Source organism: Tauraco erythrolophus, chromosome 3, assembly GCF_009769465.1.
Source record: "Tauraco erythrolophus isolate bTauEry1 chromosome 3, bTauEry1.pri, whole genome shotgun sequence".
NCBI classification, from domain to species: domain Eukaryota; kingdom Metazoa; phylum Chordata; class Aves; order Musophagiformes; family Musophagidae; genus Tauraco; species Tauraco erythrolophus.
Genome location: NC_141467.1, coordinates 66,267,836 through 66,288,287, shown reverse-complemented (window position 1 = coordinate 66,288,287; position 20,452 = coordinate 66,267,836). Strand labels below are relative to the sequence as shown.

The following is a 20,452-nucleotide window of genomic DNA, read 5'->3' as shown; positions in this document are numbered from 1 at the left end:
ATAGCCCCAAAATATTCCTTTTGGGTTTGTTGAGAGAAAAGACTCTGTCTCTTGAGGGGTTGTATTTTTTAGTGTCTGGGTCTCGCCACGCCACTGTGGTATTTCTCTGAGGACTGTAGCTCTTGGCTCTGGAGGGGAGAAGAGGTGGCCCATGGACCTGGAGGGACCAGGGCACTACAGGGCCTCTGGCATGAGGGCTGGGGTGTGGTGAGAGGAGAAGGGAGAAAAGGGGGAGGAGAACATGGAGGCTGAGCCACTGGCACAAGGGAAACAAGTGGAAGAAGGAAATGACCTGAACGTGGGGAGGGAGATGACTGTGAGGTATCCTTAGAAGAGGAGAGACAGAGAAGCTAGTCCCTAGGGAACTTGGTGAGGGTGCTGGGATGAGGGGCCCTTGGCACACCACTGTAGAGAGAGAGGTGACCATGCCCATGGCCTCCATGGCTTTGTAAAGGATCCTTTGAAGCACGCATCCTGCAGCCTCCAGATCCACCTCCAGTCTTGGGTGCAACAGCCCCTTTCCGCAGGCACTCTAGGAAGGAAACTGCTGCTTGCAAATCCCCACGCGAAGAGTGGTCAGGGGCATGGATTTGGTCCAAGAAACTTCTTCCCTTCTCCCTTCCTTTTTGTTTGAAAAGGATGTTTGTAACTACTTTCCTAAAGCGACTTCTCATTTGTAGTTTCCACACACAAGCATCTGTGTGACAAAGTTGGAGGCTGGGATTGCAAGCTTGGCCTGTCTGATTGCTTGCCCCACTGGGGCCCTCCAGAAAAATGAGCTGTTTATCTCAGGAGGATAACCCAGTGAGTCAGGTTTTAAATTAATACTGTATTAAAAATAAACAAGTCTTTTACTGGTGACAGCAAGGGCAGAGGATGTTAGGTACATCCTGTGCTGCCAACTATTGAATATTTCTGCATTCACTTGCAGGAGGAGATTTTTCACTTAACTTTTAAAAATGGGATGCTTAAAGGCTAAAGTGCCTGATAGATAACTATTTGATTTGTAATTGTCTATTCTCTTTCCAGTTCATGGGTTGTTTTTCTGATCTAAAAGCATTGAAAAAAGAGATTAGTAACCTCGAAAGAGAGATCCTTAGCTTACCATCAAATTGCTGTCTAAAATGTTTACTCACTATACTAACAAAAATTGGGACACTGTAATATCTTTCTGTGTGATTTCTCGTAACTTTATTTTCCTGTGTTTCTAAACAGGTCCTACAGGTTTGGGTGAGCCTTTCACTCATGCACAGGAGTAACAAAGGCACCCCAGACCGCTTTGGAAACTCGCAGGAAGCCCATGGGAATGCTTTCTGTTGATAGTCCTGTCATTCGCTGAGAGAACTATGAGCTACAAAAAGATATTTACCTTCTGTCGCTGGTAGACATTTGTGAGAGGAGCAACTTGACAGTCTTTGTGGGCACCAAAGACTTTGCACAAGGAGCAGGTGGGCATTTCACAGTTCAAACAATAGATGTTAATTCTCTCATCTTCGTGCTCTTCGCACATTGGCTGGTCACACTTCCTTTCGGGTCTGCAAAAGAAAACAAGTTTAAAACAAACTTGGTGCTCATGAGTCTCTGATGACAACACTTAGGGTATCAGCATGAAGTAGGGTGTATTTGTACAGTAGTGTCTAAGGCTGACCTGAATATGCAGCATAGACTTAAACCTACCACACAGAATGACTAAATAGACAGCGGTACAGCTTAATGTCCTGACACAACAGGATATGATGACAATATAGCAACATGACTTCATATGGGGATTCCAGCCGGGAGTGTGACTGAACCCTCGCTCATATTTAAAAATGTGAATAACCTCACTAAGACCGATCTCAGACTACTTGTGTACTTTAATTAGCATGTTATCCAACATTCGTCCGAAATGTGAAACACGTGTAATGCCTTTGGAGTTCATCACGCAAAACATTGGGCACTTGGCCTTAATGCAGCAAAGCTCTTATTCAGGAGGCTGATTCAAAGTGAGAGTTGTAGGTATTGGTGGACTTATCATTGGAGATACCTTCTGTATCTCTGCCAATGAGCTTTGTGAGGCCCAGGTTGGGACGGTCAATATCAAACACAAGTATGTCTTTATGGCCTTTACACTAGGCCAGTAACCAAAATAAGGTCTCACACGAATTAATTTTAGCTGGGTGGCAGGTGTCTAGTTTGTGAAGTGTTGGACTTTTTAACAGTAGCTACTTAATTGTACCAGCCACTAGGGGCATGGGTTACACAAGAAGAGTTTCTCTCCTGTGCTAAGCCAGGAGCTGTCACCAGACTGTAGCTCAGTCCTGATCTTCTCTTCACCAAAATGATTTAGCCCTACACACACAACTCAATCCCTGCTATTTTAGGAACTAATTTAGTTGTAGCTTCCTTTAAGTGAGCCACTTAACCCACATTCCCAGTGTAAGTGAAAGCTCTGGTCCAGTCGGCGTGGGTAGGCTGATGCTTTTCTGAGCCCACACTTCAGGCTTAGCACCCTGAGCACGTCTGCGGCAAGCACGTGAGTGTGTGAGGATGTGGTACTGAAGCACAGAGTTAGTGGACCAATGAAGGGAGTGTGTCTGGGGGTTCAAGCCTCCAAAGGTCGCCACTCCTACTGTGGCAACATTAAATCTTTCCAATATAAGCCATTACTCCCTTCTGCTACCATTTGGAAGGAGAACTATGACTATGACCAGTAGCAAGTGGAGCAATGGGATCACAGACATGTATTTTTTCATCATCAGATAGAAAATACTTTCCAAAACTATAGAAGTTAATGGAATTAAATGACAACAATTTTCTAAAAAACATTCTACAGAGCTTCACAGCAAGGAGGCAACCGGTTATTCTATTACGAGTTTAAAAATTTGTGAAAAGTTCATTGTTTTAGATTATATTACAACAGAGTTTTTCCATACAGTTTGGTAAAGTGGCCATGGCATTTATTTTTTAATGACAAAGTACAGGTTTTCTCTTCTGAAGGGAATGGAAAGTGAACACTTAGATGCGTTTAAAAAGAGATCAAGCAACAAAGAGAATGTCTCATGCATTCATATTTTTTAACTTCAAGAGGGCACTGGCATTTAAAGGGTTCACAAGGAAAATCTGTAATATAAGACCATATACCAGAATAAAACACGACGGACACTTCTGAAGGAAGCCTGTATTATTTGGGCCAGATTTCCAGCATACATTTACATAAAGCCCTCAGCGTGTCAAATCCAGTGTCATTTCAATGCTAGTCAAAAGAGATGTGTCTTCACTATAGGGAATGCTTTACATTGTTTGCAGATGACTGCAAACAGCCCCTACTATATTCATGTTATAGTGCACCAGTGGGAGGCCCTGCATGCGAGGGAAATAACAGACAATGAATTTCAAAGTGATTAATTAAGCCTGAAATAGCTGCTCTTCCTGCAAATATTTACAAGACCAGAACCAGAAACTACTAGAATGTTATTTGACACTGGAATGGTGCCACTAGCATGAAAGACACATCGCACGGGGCAAAAAGGCGATGGCGTCAAGCAAGTTCAGCCAGGAGCAGTCAACCTTCAAAGGTGCCGCAAAGAGCTGGAAGAAACCTGGCAGAACTCCCTGAACTAGCGGGGCCCCAAAGACACTGACAGGAGACTAGAAGTAAACAGATCTACAGTCTCCTTCCTAGGCTGTGCAAAAGGAGAGATTTTTAGCACAACATTCCCTGGAGCAGAGGGGATCCTCTAGGTTTGTGTTGATGTAGCAAAGGCCAAAACACAACCTCTAGTTTTAAAATGGTGGCTGCTCCTGAAACAGGAGGTTAAAGAGCAGCCTATAGGAAAGTGACAGCATGGCTTTAGCAGAAGAAAAGACTCATAACAGATGTGCTTGTGACCAAAGAAGCGGCAGGTTGCTGAAGTGTTATTTTCTCATTCTGCTCTTTGAAATGCTAAGCCTGTCTTTGACTGCTACAGGCTTATTCTTTTCCATTAAAATTGGGTTTGGACCTTAATGTGCAGAGTGTTGCACATGTTTTATGAAGGGGAGGATTCTCAGCACTGGTAAGGCCAGACTTGGAAGACTGGGTACAGTTCTGGGCTCCCCAGTACACGAAAGATATGGACATACTGGAGAGAGCTCAGCAAAGGGCCCTAAAGATGATTAAGGGTCTAAAGCATTTCTCCTGTGAGGAAGAGCTGAGAGCGCTGAGACTTTCAGCCTGGATAAGAGAAGGTTCAGGGGGATCTTAACAGTGACCTTGATCTTATCAATACCTTCAGGCATCTAAATACCTGAGAGGATGGAGCCAGGCTCTTTTCAGTGACTCCCTGTGACAGGGTCTGAGGCAATGGACACAAACTGAAATACAGGAGGTTGTCTCTGAACATCAGGAAACACTTTTTCACTGTGAGCTTGACTAAGCACTAGCACAGGTTTCCCAGAGAGGTTGTGGTGTCTCCTTTCTTGGAGATACTCAAAAGCCATCTGGACATGGTCCTGGGCAACCGGCTCTGGGTGGCCCTGCTTGAGCAGGGAGTTTGGATCAGATGCCCTCCAGAGGTCCTGTTCAATCTCAGCCATCCTGTAATTCTGTGATTTGGTGAAGAAATGCAAAGTTGCTGGGCACACGATGGAGCACACTTTAATTAAGGACATAGTAAGACCTTAGGAAACCTGCTGTTTAGTTACAAGGCACGTTTTCTGTAGGATTTTTATAAATCTAAAAAGGTTTCTACTGAAATCCTGAATCCAACTTTGACAGTGTTTTTAATGAAGACTCTAAGGTAGCTGTAGCCCTTGCTGTACCCAGTGCCTGCACCTGGTCAAGGGATGGAGAGAATCTGCAGGACTGCATGAGGCACAGTCAGGTCATTAGTGAAAATACAAAACTGTATTGGCCCCAGTCTCGGAAATACATCACTAATGACTAGCCTCCACCTGACTTCATGCTGCTCACCATGACCCTTTGAGTTTGGCTGTTCAGCCAGTTTTCAGCCCACTTCACTTTCCATTGTCCACTCTAGACCTCATTTCATCAGTTTGTCGATAAAGATGTTACAGGAGACAGTGTCGAAAGTCTAGATAAACAACATCCACTGCTTTCCTGTCATTCATTGAGTTAAGTCATCTCACTATAAAAGGCTACCAGGTTGGTCAGGCATGATTCCCCCTTCATAAATCCATGCTGACTATTTCTAATCACCCTCTTGTCTTCTGTATGTTTGAAAATGTTTTCCAGGACTGTTTGCTTGAACAACTTTCCAGGGACCAGTGTGAGGATACACTACAAGCCTGTGGTTCCCTGGATTCTCCTCCTTGCACTTCTTGAAGATTGAAGTAACATTTGTTTTCTTCCAGTCCTCAGGAACCTATCCCGATTAGCAAGATCTTTCAAAGATTATTGAGAGTGGCCTTGCAATGACATCAGCCATCTCCCTCACCACTCATTGGTGCCTCCCATCAGGATGTCCATTTTTTTTTTAATATTCCCTAGCCTGATCCCCTCCACCAGAGGTAGGTCTTCCTTGCTCTAGACTTTCCCTCTACTCTCAGGGACCTGGAATTCCTGAAGACTGTACTTACCAGTAAAGACTGAGGTGAAGGCAGCATTGAGCACCTTGGCCTTTTCTATGTCCTTTGTCGTAGGAGTCCCAGCTCCATTTAGCAGTGGACCCACATTTTCCTCAATCTTCCTTTTGCTGCTGATGCACCTGTAGAAGCTCTTGTCAGCCTTCATGTCCCTTGCCAGATTCAGTTCCAGGTGGGCTTTGGCTTTCCTAACTCCATCTGTACATGCTTGGACAGTGTCTCAAAATAATCCTGAGTCACCTGTCCACCTTCTTTTTGCATCTTTCTTAGTATTTGATTTTTATTAGGAGCTCTCTGTAGTATCCTGCCACCATTGCTTGAGTTCCTGTATATGGGAGTGGACCGTTTTTGAGCTTGGAGGAGGTGGTCCTTGAAAATCAACCACAATGATGGACTCTCCCAAAACAGTGAAAAGCCCATCAACATCCGGGGTAGAAATGGGGCTTGAAAAATGAGAAGACCAAAAAAGTTGATATGGATATAGAGATTCCTGCAGCTTCGTTACACTAGTACTATCATGAATGCCTGGCCTAAGAAAATCATTGGCACAGGTAAACATGTGGCTTTGTCTCCATGGGGAGTTGGAGAAGATCCAGGTGATCTCTCTCCTCATCTCTTTCATTGCACAGTCTGTGGGGCTTCTCCTGCAGCTGCCTTGCTTAGCGATCTGTGAGCAGGGAGCCCATCTCCCTGGCCCAGCCTCTCTGAGATCCCCAGGCACCCCTGCAACCCATGGTGGAGAGCCACATCCTCCCTTCAGAGCTCTGGCTGAGGCCTCTGAGGTGTCAGAGATAACTGCTTCTGGTGGTGTTGGCTACCCTGTCCTGCAGAACATCACCACTGTCACAGAGCCCACGCACGCTGCTCTCAGCACAGTACCTGGTGCCTGCTGTGCACGCTGCTGCACACAGCGCTCCATCAGTGCTTGAGGCTGCAGGGACAGCCTGTACCCAGGGCTCTCCTTGGTAGGTGCAAGGCACAAAGAGTGCTCAACCCTCCCTGGTCAGGATTCAGCTGCTAACAAAGCCCAAAGCACCTTTTGATCAGGAATAGCCGGGTGAGGTCATTAGAGGCTGCCAGAGCTTGCGACAAGTCACAGCCTCCTGTTGCTACCCTTTCCTGGTGGCAGCAGGCACCCTGATGTTCCTCAGATAGTTCAGGTAATCAGTGGCCTACAGACTTTCAAACATTAGTTTAATATTTTAGCTAACTCTGTTTCCACTGGTTTCAGTCCTTTGCCCTCCTTTAAAGCTTTGTAGGAGCCACGTCCTGCTGTAAGTTTTCTTTCCTTGTGTTGCTAATAGATTCTAAATTGGGTAACAGGCTACGCTGCCATCAGCTGGAATTTGATGAGCAATGTGATAAAAGACATATGATGTGATTTTTAGTAACAGGAGGGGCTGCATGTGAAGCCTTGGGCAGACCCTCCCAACTTCCCTCCCTCCCTTCTCAGCTGCTGCTGAGAAAAAAAAAAAAAAAAAATCCAATTCATTAATTCATATAGAAATTCAAATTTGAAAAAAAAAAATTGAAATAAATTATTTTTGCCTAAGCAGGAGATAAAGCTTGTTTCCTAGCTGAATTCCCCTCACTCTCCTAAGTTCATGTGAAATGCGGCTGGGAGCTGGTGTTATTCTAGCACATGCAGTTATGGTGAATTATACCCACAGGAGAACTCAGGGGAAGAGGCTCCTGTCTGGAAATCACAGGAGCTGCCAGTTTGAAGGCTTGTCTTGGGAAGAAACAAAGAGACGAAGGTCATATCTCACTCTTCCTCTTGTGTACCTCTGCCAGACCCCAGCCCTCACTTTGGAAGAGATTGGTACAAAAGAAAGAAGTGGAGAAAACTTGATTTCCCTTGACTTTTTGGTTTCGGTGAGACAGCAAAGGGTAAAGCCATGGCAGATCTTGCTCACACTCTCATGGGAGCCTGAGGAATGTTAGACGGAGGGAGATAAGCAGCTGAGGCCTACAAAGTGCCAAATAGTTTAGATAATGCTGCTATGCATTGCCCTAACCCTGATGATAGCTTTCATTCTAAGGACATACATGAAGGTTAAATTAGCACATTAACAGACTAAATAAATGAACCTTGTGAACAAATACCTAAGCAAACATATGTTCTTTTTTTTTTTTTTTCCTCTCTGTTCTCCCTTTTTATTCATCACATTGTGTTTAACTTTTGTGGAGTGTAAAAAATGGATCTGCTAAATCTCTTGCATTTCTGTTTAACTGAAGTTTGTTCCACTTGCCCATGAACTACAGGGGAAAAGGAGATGCATTTCTTTATTTTTTAAGTTAAATACAACTCTGAGCTGACGAAAAAGATAAGGCAGATATGAGGCCACACATGTCCAGCTTATTTGGTCAAAAGCAAAGTCCACTACTGTAGCTTTGCTGATTCATTTCCTCCGAGATTTTCCTGACTAAAATAATATTTGGGTATCAATGACACACACAAGGGCAGCTGACCTTCTCTTGGCACTGAGTGTGAAGGGCAGCAGAAAGGACAATTTTAAGCCAGCTTTGTGCTCTCTGACACTTTGGAGCTCCAACCTATGCTCGGCTACAACAGTCCTCAAAGGGATTCAAACAGCTGAGAATAGCCAAAGCCACTGCTGGGCTCCAGAATGTCCTCTCTGCTGGTGACTGTCCTCCTCTGCTGGAGGAGAGTAGCAGTGCCGTAAGCCATCCCAGGCACTGGGCTCCAATGGTTGTGTTCACCTGCTCCAGTGATACCACCTCATTGTCCCTGCGAAACCCAGCTCCTGTTGAGGTGGGATGGGAAGACTGTCAGGGATCGTGGCCAGGATCAAACACCTTCTTTCAGGTGTACAAAACACCCTGCCTACAAAACCCGCCCTACGGATGCACCCTAGTGACAACAGGTGCCTTCCCTGGGCAAGAGCTGCTTGTTTGGTGGCCCGGGGCCAGGCTTAGCTTCCCCTCTGCTATATTCCCCACAGGGGCATCATGCTTCTGACTCATTCCAAAGCAAGAGAGACAAGAACAAAGCATTTTTCTACTGCTGGATCCATTACACACCTGATGCAGGCTACTCCTTCTCTTTTATGGATTCCTAAATAAGATTTTATATCATGAGTTCACATCCCCAGCTGATAGGAATGCAGATTTTTTTTTTAATTGAGTTTTATTTTGACATCATGATGCAGGGTATCTTCTGTGTGAAATTCAGTTTTCTTCTTGTTTGTGCTGTCTGTCCCTCAAGATTTTCTAAAAAGATTTGAAATTTCTTTCCCTTCTTTAGCATGGGAGCATACAAGTTAAAGGCAAATAAGAATCATCTGAACTGTTTTTAAAATAAATGATGTGAACCTAGCTACTGTTCCCTTATTCATGTAAATAACCATGCTGACCTCAAGGGCTTTGCGTGCATGAGTAAGTGTTGCTCATGTGAATACACACGGCACAATCTTCTGCTGTAAGTGGAAGCAGGGAAATTTGGCATCTATTTGGATACGGTTCTCTGTGCTTAGTGAGAGCTGATTTCATCGCACAGCAAACAGGCAGACATGCATGGCAGCACGATCCCTTTCCACATTTCCAAGAGAGAAATCAACCTCACGTGTGCCAAAACGGAAAGACTAAAGGCCACCGGTCTCCTAAGCCACGTCTGCTTTTTTGGCAAACCTCCTCCGAAGGGCACGCGTTCGCTCATTACCTTGTGGACTCCTGCTTGTAGATGTCGATGATGTTCTCCACCAGCAGGTTCCTCTGCAGCCCGTAGACGCCGTGCCGGTCGAGGACCACTTCATGCCTGCAGGAGGGACAGCGGAAGCGGCCTCCAGACGCCACGGCTGTGCCTCCCCGGGTCGGCAGGTAGGGGTTGGAGGCCTGCTCTTGCCCAGCGGCACAGGGAGAGGTGGGTCAGGCCATGTGAAACCACGAAAAACCCCTTTCAAAAGCACCGGGGCAAAAACATGCTTGTGGCAAACCATTTGTCAGCGTGCCCGAGGAGAGGGTAGGTCCGACACGCCGCCCCCGGGACAGCGCCTGGCGACTGCAGGGCGAGGGGCCAGTTCCCGGCTCACGCAGGCGGCCATGGCCCCGCAGCAACAGGTGACACTGTCATCTGCTGCGGGCTCAGCCCCGGACCCCAGGGACACCCAGCTTCTGCTTTAAATCACTCGCCCCAGGCCTTACCGACTGTTAAAAGCAATTCACTGGGTGCTTCTCCACTAATTTCAGCCAGTGCCGCTCAGGAAGCAGAGCTTTCCACAGGAAGGAACCTACCTGGAAAATGTCGCTGGCACATTTCCGGCAGAGGTTGTGCTGACAGGGCAGGATGACCACCGGCTTGGTGAACATCTCCAGGCAGATGGGGCAAATCAGCTGCTTCTCCAGGTTATCCATGGTTTGCTGCTCTTTGGAGAAGGACTTGTAGTTCAGGGAGGTGCTCATCCCTAGCTTTTCCAGGGGCATGCGCTCAGGATCGCGGCCTCGTGGAGGGGTTTCCCTTGAAATAAGTCCAAGGCTGTGCTGCGATCAGAGGCTGTCTGGGTGGCTGTGGCCGGAGGACATTGTTTGAACGGGGGGCCGAAGGGAGCCGGGGCTGTTTTTAGCAGCGCGGCGTCACGAGGTGCTGTCCCGCCATGCCCATATAAGCGCGGAGAGAAGGACAGGCCGGGACAGGTGGTGGATGGGGGGAATGAGGCGGGGGGGCGGCGGGGCCCTGGCTGCCCTCGCTCGCACGTGGCACCCTTCGCCCCTTGAGGAGGAGGGCAGCGATAAGCAGATGCCATCCGCTCCCCTCCTTATCTCTGCGCGGCGGCGGAGAGCGTAGGGCTGCCGCGGTCTGCCCAGCTGCACGCCGCAGCCTCATGAACGCTCCATTTTGAGCAAGCGGCCGTGGCTGTGAGCTGCAGGGTGTGATCTTGCCCGCGTGTTTCAGGAGGCTCCAGGATCTTGCCTTTCCAAGGAGTGGAGCACACACGGTTGCTGGAGAAGACAACAGGAGCATTGGCTGCACCGGAGCTCAGGCACTTCAGGGCATAAACATGTCACCACCTTGAAAACCAGTTAAAAAAAAATGCCTGCCTATAACCGTGCTTAAGTTTCTTCTGGTATGATTTTTTTTTTCTGGGAGGGAGCTGTAACATAAGAATCTAACACAACTATTCAAGCCATGAACTTCACAGCAGCTTAAATATGCATTAAAAACGTTATTTGAATTTCCTGATGAGAAAGAGACAGAAGAAATACAGTATGAAAAGCTTTCATTTGTACTGCTAGAGAATAGGTGCTAATTGTGTATGCTCTCTCTCCACATAGTTTAATTCAAATACATTTTAGTTTTGGGCACTGCTGTGTTTATATCTGTTTATTAGACACTGAGATCTCTCTCAGCTTGGCACTTGTTCCAGAGTTATTTTTAAAATGACAATTTCCCAGATAATTTGTGGCATGTGATGCTTGATCTTCAGGGAAAGCCATCTGTGCTTCTACTTGCCAATAATTTATCGCACAACTGTACAAGCAATAAATATCTCATCCTCAAATTTAAGCCAAAGTCCCTACATGTACTGTATAAAATCACTTTGCCACTGTACTGTACATGTAATCAGAATATTGTCTTCTCTTTTAATCAATGACTACAATACTTTCTCTGTTAAGTGACTCATAGAAAGCTCTCATGTTTATTCTACCTCATGCCTGTATAGAGGTTGCATCTGAAATATGCTATACAGCAGCTGAGTGAGTCCCCTGTGCATCCAGGGGCAGTCCCCAACTCCGAAGCGGGGCCCTTTATCTGCATGCAAGACCAGTCTGGCAACTGTGCACTTCAGGGAAATAGAAAAGTGAAGGTTTTCATTATTTCCGCATGAAAATGAATACTATTCTCTGCAATGGCAATGAATCACATTAAATTATATGCATTATTGACTATCGTATTTTCAATGCCTTGCACACTTTTTAAGTGTTTAGGTGAAGTCCTGTACCCCTTTGCAGCCCACCAAGCTGGAATTTCCCCTACATAAACATACTTATTTGTCAAAAGTCACATAAAAACAAATAGATTTTTCTGAAGTCTTGCATTCAGGGGAAATTTGTGGTAGCTTTATTAAACCCGTCTGAAATCACACCTTCGCTTCAACTGCCTGGTGCAGACGAGAGCCTGGAGCCGAGTGGGAGAAGCTGCTCCGGCAGCTGAGCCGCGGACAGCTGGGGCTTTGGCAGGGCCGGCGGGGAGCCTTTCCTGGCAACAGCGAGAAGATATTTCTCTTCTTGCCCTCCCCTCCATGGCCAGGTCAGAGGTGACTTTCGCATCTGGAGGAATTTGAACGCCTCCTTCCTACCCTCCAACTCTGAGTCAGCTGCCTCTTGCGCATCAAAACCTGCTTTAATAAGGGGCATTGAACCAGATGAGGAAAGCCGTCCTCGCCTGGTGAGGCAGGCGTTTCCATCTTGCTGCACAGGAAGAAACAGAAATTCTGGGAGGAAAAGCAGAAGGTTAGAAATGTCAGTGCACAGAAACATCTGCATATGGTGATGTAGGGAAGGGGTGTTCACAGCATGGAAAAAAGCTGGGGGATCGTGCTGCTATGTCAGCCCTTTGGACAAGGAACTGAGGCACCTCTCAGGGTGTAAAGTGCCTCTGGGATGTAATTGTGGTGAATTTATATCTACCTGTGGTAGCCCACAAAAGCCTTCTGTTAACAGGCTGAGCATGACACTTGATGCATCTGCAGAGGACATCTGATGGCAACAAGGTGAGGGACAGTCTGCTGCAGGTTTTCCCCTTTCTGTGTGCTGAAGCACACTGACACGGAGCAGATAATAAACAGCACAACTACAACAAAGAGCCAACAAAACAAAGATAAACCCACCTCCTGCAGGCCTAAGCTGAGGTATTTTTCTGGCAGGAATATGTAGTTCAGAAAAGAGAAAAATTAGCAGAGGTTTTTCTGTCAAAGTATTACGAACTACAGCAGTGATTGCTAGGTAAAGAAACGCAGAGGCTTGGCTGCGCTTCCGAAGGCTGCATGAGAAGTGCCAGGAAAGCCACGCGTTGTACAACTGTGCTGCACAAGGTGGAAGAGAAGAGCAAAGCCCAAAAGGCTGCAGAGCCATGGGACAGTCCTGCAGCCGGTCTTCAGCAGGGATCGCTTAGGCTGGACTTCGAAGGACTCACACTGAGAAAGAGCCCAGCACCCTCCTGTCTCTCCCTGGTAGCCCTGTCACCCTCCTCTTCCTCCCCTTCCACACCCACAAACTGTCCACCTCCAAAGAGCCAGCAAGCCAAGCCATCTCTTAAGAGACTAACAAAGGGCAAGAGGACCTGGTTTAACCCTGCTCCTGGACAGAAACTCAGGATGTCTTCCAGCCATCACTGAGAAGAAAATATCACTTTTTAAATCATATTTTTTTGCAGTATTCCTTACTTGGGAATGTTATCTGGCTTTGTTGACACAACCAGAACACTAGTTCCTCAAGATACGCTTGCTTTTACAGACATTGCTTCTAACTCCTCTGTTTTTGCAGCCGAATAACAGCTTGTGGGCTGTGGACTGATGGCCAGGAGAGCCTGGAAGGCTGGCTGCAAAGCAGTGGGTTTAGGAGAGGGATTTGGAGGAGGAAGGAGAGGTTGAGTGATGTCTAGGTTCAGGTTTCAATGCCATAATGACATCCCTGGCTTTTGCATTCACAGAATTCCCCTCTGCAACCTCTTATCTTGTACCAGTGCTGTGAAGCTCTCGTGTGTCAGTCACAGAAAATCTGCCCTGTGGCTCTCTTACATGACTGGAAATCAAAGAGGAAAAGCATATTTTTGCCAGATGATAACTCCCTCGTGAATTACCTCCCCACTGAGCCCAGCAGAGACAAAGCCCACTCTGCAAGCACCAGGCTCCTTGGCCAGGCATCATCACCCGGACATGGTGAGTGGCATGGAGCATCCCGGTCCATAGGGCGACAGTGCCCTGGCCTGCCACCATCCCACCTCCTGCCTGTCCTTGGGGACAAGCAAGCCCCCTGCACCCCAGCCAGCCCCTCCACTAGCAGCTGTCCTCCTCCTGCCCTGGCCAAAGCCCAAAGCAGATGCGCAGCTGCCCATCATCCCCTGGGCAGCAATTGACACCCGCTCCCACCTCGCTGCCCCCAGCAGCTCCCTGAGATCCCGAGGCCGGAAGGACTCACCCAAGGGCTTTGTGTGAGAGCTCAGCTGCTGGAAGAGGACAGGGCTAGCAGGCACCCTTGCGGGGCAAGAGAGGGGAGCAGCCACCACCACTGCACGGAGGGACTCCTGGACCCACTTGCCCGTTCCCCCACTCAGCTTTGCCCTGCTTTGCTCACCTCTGGTGAGAAGTCCTGACTGCCCGAGCAATACAACATCCTAACAAAAATGAGGCTGCTGCCTCCACTTCTGCCCACTGGAATGTCAGATTTAGAGGAAAATGACAATGTGGCCTCCACTTCTGCCCATCCTGCTAAGTCTGCTTGCTGTTTCGGCTGCAAATATTTGCATTTTCAGCCAAGCATCCCTCGGGGAGGTAGGGGGGAAGCTCTCCATCCATCTCACCTTTCGTCTGTGCCCATCTACCCTGCAGTGAGCCGTCCTCAGCAGTGGATGGTGAGCACCAGCATTCCCACCTACAGCTGGCATGTTGCAGAAACTCAAATTTCACTTACATTTGCAATAACTTACTAAGCAGATGAGCCAGCTATAAGATGAAGCCCTCCTACCTATACAAGTGCAAACTGCAAACAGTATCTTGCATTTCATGATTTTATTGTGATTGCTAAACATCCCACGATAAATACCAAAACTACACTTGTGCGTGACTCAATTTATGCAGCAAAAGAGCCTTTGCAACAGAGACAAGTGCTTTCAAAAACATTTTTGAGACAGACATTTTTCCACTCAACATATATATTTGTCTTCGTGTACCTCATATGTGATGATAGGCCATATGCAGTCAGTGTTTGGAGACCTTCTAAAAACAATGTGAAAGACAGTTTCAGATCTCCAGGAAAACAAGGTCCAGCACAGGAGATAACAACATCTTTCAAAATATCCTTTTGCACATACAAAATCACAGCAGCACGGGCAAGCTCAAATAATTTCTAAGGGTGAGTCACTGGGAGCACATCAAACATGCAGGAGCGCATAGGATTTCAGGGACAAGCTACAAAGACCAGTCAGAGGGATGATGTCTGCCCTTTTCTTTCGAATAGAGGATGGACACTGACCTGAGCTGAATTGTGCTCGAAAGCAGCCTTCACTGGGCTTATCCATGCTCAAGGAGCTTCCATGGTTTGCAGCAAACAAAGAGAAACATGGGATTAAAGGGCAGATGAACTAGATTATAATTTCTGTTCCAGACTCATCAGCAGTACCAACATAAATTATAGCAGACAAACCTCAGAGATTGGATCAAAAGACCTTGAAACAGGGAGAGCCTATGGATGAACTCCATCAGGGACTCACACCCTCATGCTGTGGCTCTGCCAGTGGCAGGACACCAAGCCATGGGGTCACTGCTCCTGGCTGCCTGCCTGGGAGAAGGAGGGTCCTGTGGCTTCCTGCTGCCCTCTAGCTATGCCAGCTGGCCAGCATGGACTTCAACAAGTCAAAATGCAAGGTCCTTCACCTGGGTCGCGCCAATCCTAGGCATAAATACAAACTGGGCACAGAGTGGGTTGAGAGTAGCCCTGAAGAGAAGGATTTGGGGGTGTTTGTAGATGAGAAGCTCAACATGAGCCGGCAGTGTGCTCATGCGGCCCTGAAGGCCAACTGCATCCTGGGATGTATCAAGAAAAGCGTGGTCAGCAGGTCAAGAGAGGTGATTCTCCCCTCTACTCTGCTCTTGTGAGACTCCACCTTGAATACTGCGTCCAGTTCTGGTGCCCCCACCATAAGAGAGACATAGATTTGTTGGAGCGTGTTCAAAGGAGGGCCACAAAGATGATCCAGGGGCTGGAGCTCCTCTGCTACAAGGACAGGTTGTGGGAGCTGGGATTGTTCAGCCTTGAAAAGAGAAGACTTTGGGGGAACCTAATAGCTGCCCTCCAATACCTGAAGGGAACTTACAGGAAGGCTGGGGAGGGACTTTTTACAAGAGTGTCCACTGATTGGACAAGGGGAAATGGGTTTAAGTTGAAGGAGAACAGATTTAGATTAGATTTTAGGAAGAAATTCTTCAGTACGAGGGTGGTAAAACTTTGGAATAAATTGCCCAGAGAGGTTGTGGATGCCCCCTCCCTGGAGGTGTTCAAGGCCAGGTTGGACGGAGCCTTGAGTAGCCTGGTCTAGTTGAGAGGCGTCCCTGCCCATGATAGGGAGGTTGGATTAGATGATCTCTGAGGTCTCTTCCAGCCTATGTCATTCTATGACTCTATGACCCATGTGTCACTGGCTTTAGGGGCTACAGGGAAACAGAGAGCCCTCCTGACATTTCTGTCCTGGTTTCCTCACAGTCCTCGGGATCATGGTGAGAAATGGCGGTCGGGCCATAGCCTTCAGGGAGGCAGGCTGACCCTGAACAGTGATTAAGACGAGGTGTTTATTATCTTCCCTGCGATTACCTGTATTCTCTAAAGTCTCAAAATCGGTGAGCCTGAAAAGACAGGCTGCCGGTGCTGTGGAATAACAAGCATGAGATTAGTGGTTCAGCATCTCCCCGAGCCATACACAACTTGACAAGCCCAGAGGTTCCCAAACCCTCATCCCGTCAACATATTACTGCTAGAAAGTGATGTACATTTCACAAGCAAGGCTTAAAAGCATGTCCAAAGCACTGCAAGGAAGAAGTACTGCATGCGGGGAAGAAATAGCCCCCTGCTGCTGTCTACCTAAAAATAGGTCCTCTCCAGGACTGGGGACAAGTTTCACAGATAACAGGCACAGGCTTGCTTTTCCACACCCCCAAATATGCCCTGCAGTGAGAATCAGACACGAAGGAAGAAAAGATATAAATAAACCAAAACCAGTTAGAAAAATGGGAGAACACACCAGCTAGAAAAGTGGGACAGTAAGCAACCAAGTGCTTTAGCACAGTCCCCCAATTTTCAAATTTTTCCCCCTGCTCCTTTCCCTTCTACTTTGTTGTTCCAGTGTCCCATGGGAGCCCCTTTGTAAACCGTTGCTACGTCTTCCCTGCTAGCAGAGAGGACGGAATGACGGCTCCTCCCCAAGTTCATGCATTTTATGGAATAACATGGGTGTTTAGTGCTGGGTTAGCAGCGGAGGAGTTGGTGCGGTGGCAGCGGGGCTGGACAGAGGTAGAGGCAGTGCTAGAGGTGTCCCAAGCACACCAGAATTTAAGGAAAAGGCGATTGCAGAATTTTAACAGTAGGAATCTTGACTGGGGGACAGATTTGAATTCTGCTCTGGCCTTTACACCCTGCTGCTGCAACCCCAGCTTTGTCGTTAGGAAAGGAGAGTGATGTTCCATAGAGAAGCGACTTGTGTTTCACAGCGCAGATCCAGCTCAGGCTTCCCAGATGGCGTCAGCTCATCACTTCGCAGAGATACAGCCCTGTCCCAGTGTCACGTTTCTCCCAGCTTTGGTCTGCCTAACATCAGCCACTCTTGATGCTATTTCAGTACATCCTCTCCATAGCTCAGCTGGCAGAGCAGAGGAGCACAGGTATTATTTTCTCCAGGACAATGCTGAAGTCTGTAGTTCAAAGGAGAGACTGGTTTTAAATGTATAGTCAGCACGTGACTTTACACCATGTCAGAGACCTGCTGAGATTCCATCCCACCTCCCTAGGCTGGTCTAGGTTGTGTTTTCATCCATCCCCATCTTCAATGTCATTCCTCCAGGACTGAACAGAGATACAGTGCTGGAAGATAAAGGACGGAATGTTGTGGTATTACAGCTGAAGAAAAATACTGTGTGTGGAGGCAGGAAGGTTTTCACACAGCAAAGCACTACCTAAGCCGGTCAAACGCCTGCTTAGCACGTGACCAGTGACAGAGGCAGTACCTCTGTCCTTTAGTCTTTTTTTCAAACAACTCCTCTGTTTTCCTTTCATGTGTTCCTTTTCCCTGTAAATGCTCTTTAGGCAGATAGCAAAACCAGCATGACTATTAATTTCTGAGTGCCTTTTATTCTTTTGAAAGTCAGATTAGAAGAGCAAGTTTGCCTTTCGGCCAGTTTCCAGCCAAGTTCTTTCCCCCACTCCCTCATGTGAAGTTCACGTGAGCGTAAAAGAGCACAATGCATGAGAGAGAGATGCAGGTGTTTGCAAGAACAACAGCTGGAAATGCCTTCAAGCCAGGCAGGAGTTGAACAAATGCACTTTAAGCTATGATCAGGGATGCCATCCGCTGTGACATTGTGCTCATTGGATGAAGCGGTAGTCCAGATTAATGTCCTTTTGAATTATTGCTTCAGGAAGCATCTCAAGCACGCTGGCCTGTGTCCACACGTGCGGTGTTTTGTTCTCCTCTCCAATCAGGCTATTCCCCAGGAGTCAGCCTTTCTGATTCTGGCTGAGTTTAAGGAATGCAAGGAAGGAAAGGGCAGACAGCAACACCTTTGGCCACAAAAACGAGATTTCGGTTGCCCCTTCAATGGCTTTGACCCTGCCACAGAAAGGGCAGCTTTGCAGTAAAATTTGTTTTACGTGGGCTGCCTGAGAATGCCCACCTCTGACTGTGAAGTCCTGCCTGCCTGCAGCCAGAGGTGGGCAATGCGAATGAGTAGTTCATGTCAGCAAACTGCATCATAGTAACCTGGTACCATGATCCAGGGAGAAGGCAAAGAGTTTGGGGCTTTCTTTCCCTCATCTCCCCACATTCTCCCCCTGCCTCCACCTCTCCCAGCCAAGCACAGCCTGTCTCCAGCCTGGAGGGTGACCCAGCTGTCGGTGGGGAGGGAGGCTGCTCTGGCACAGGTGCAAAGTCAGTCCTCTGATGGATGTGCTTGTTGTGAGTTTTGCTTTCTCCTGTCACTTGTGTTGCTGTTTTTCTAATACCGTCAGGCTGGATCTCCCTCATCTCTGCCCTGTTGCAGGTGTGCAGGGAATTTTACTTCAGGGAAACCTTGGTAGGTGACAAGCTGGAGCAGTACACAGTGTGTTTCTGCTGCTTCTGATAATTCCGAAGACTGTAATGCAAACATGAGAGGAATGATAATAGATTTATGTGTAGGTAGGCTACAAATCACATCTCTTCCAGTTACCTACGTAGTATGGCCTTGGTGCTATTTCCATCCGTCCTCTCTCAGGACAGCATCTCTCATCCCTCAATAGCTCAGCTTCCAGAGTGGAAGGCTGCGGTGCTTTCACAGTAATTCTTACTCACTGGTTCCCACTCCAGCTCAAAAAAGGGGGTTTTGGGATAGGCAGGAAGATTCCTGCTCATCACTGAGCTTCTTATCAGACCCCTGACAGACACCTTGAGGAACCTCAGGAGTCAAGCCTGGAGCCAATCTCTCCTTCCACACTAAAGATGGCCCCACTTACCTCTGCCAGCAGAGGATGCCTCTACCATCCCTGACCTTCACCAGAGGTACTCACCAGAGACCTCACTCCTTCAGCCAAAATGGGGCAGGCATGGTTATTGCTGTCCTTTAGCACTCTGGAGAACATGCCAGGAGCCTGGCATGAGTTAGGTGGCCACAGGGTAACAGTTCACTGCAACCTTCAGCAAGCAATGCCAGTGGGCAACCAGTAACACTGAAATCCCACTTAGTCTGGAAGAGATAAAGCAAAATCACAAATTCATTTTTCCATGACAAATGCATGGATATCCATCCAAAATAGATGATATTTATGGTATACTTAAAAAAGCTAAAGCATACTAAAGTCTCCAACCCTTACCCATCTAAATCAGCAAGACCTCTCACCTGTCACTGGCTGGTGTGCAGGTGATTGCCCTGAGAAGGTACAGAGCTTCCTTAAAAGCTTCCTCTGCACATCATGGCTCAGGTTGCATTGATTAGGGTGCTCCTGATATGTCAGGTCTCATAGCCAATTCCTTGGGCTCGTGGCAGACTTGAATCTGAAACATGTCCAGACTGGCTGCTCATTCCCAGGAACTGAAGTCAGCTGTTATTCTCTTCCAGGTAAGCACAAATGTCTCTTTATCAAGCCAGATGTCACCCAGTCAGGGATCAACTCCTTTCTCTGAAGAAGGTGACAAGCCTCCCATCCTTTGGTGACTTCTTAACATGTTCCCATATGAAATGCTCTTTTCCCCTGACCGTCACAGGTCATATCAGGCTGCAAATTGAGAAATAAAGCATCTGAAGGGGATGGCATATAGGGCAGGAAGATTCACCTTTGGGTGATCTTGATGATCCTATTTCCATCCTTTCCGTCATTTTACAGCTGGGGATCATTTCTGAGGGAAGCGTGCCCGTTCACCTGTCCAGTGTGTGAAAGGCAGCAGGATCAGTGCCTCGGCTCTCCGGCCCTACCAACCAAAGAGCAGCCTCTGCTTGAGCAGGCAGAAACGGCTCCCCTCGCTCCTCAGCCCAGCACTAGCTTGAAGTAAGACATCCCCTCCAAACCAAGGCTGACAAGGTGCACACACTTTGCCCTATGTCCACCAGAATAATAAAAGCAGGCAGGGCAAAGAAGAAATGTTTAAATTATTACAGAACAAAAAGGTTAAGGAAAAATAAAAAGAAAAAATGGCATTCGGGTGTCAAGCCAATGCCTTTCCCATGACGGCACTCTGGCTTAGCACTTGAGCCAAGGCATTGTTAGCTGGCCAGGTAATGCTAAGGGAATGAAATCATTCTCATTTTTGACAAGAGAAAGGGCCAGCATGTCTCCTGGATAGGAAAGAAACAGGAGGAGCTCCATACTAACGTGGTAGACCTCCCTGGAAGGGAATAATTTGGGTTTTTAGGAGGAAATTAGATACAAGGGGCACTTTGTTCTCCCACAAGAAAATACTTCTTGGACAATG

General features: G+C 47.4%; 1 protein-coding gene across 3 annotated transcripts in view; it reads right to left on the bottom strand.

The window, feature by feature from the left end:
- TRIM55 (tripartite motif containing 55) overlaps positions 1-10,008 on the bottom strand; it is a 39,765-nt gene extending 29,757 nt beyond the window's left edge. The window contains exons 1-4 of one of the 3 annotated variants that reach the window (XM_086609361.1): positions 9,820-10,008; positions 9,248-9,420; positions 8,290-8,292; positions 1,370-1,535 (exon numbers count right to left, since the gene is read on the bottom strand). In XM_086609361.1, coding sequence (XP_086465487.1) covers positions 1,370-1,535; positions 8,290-8,292; positions 9,248-9,420; positions 9,820-10,008 — 531 coding nt within the window. The remainder of the gene's footprint in view (positions 1-1,369; positions 1,536-8,289; positions 8,293-9,247; positions 9,421-9,819) is intronic. The other 2 variants (XM_086609362.1, XM_086609363.1) reach the window with 2 other exon arrangements.
- Between the last annotated feature and the right edge of the window lie 10,444 nt (positions 10,009-20,452).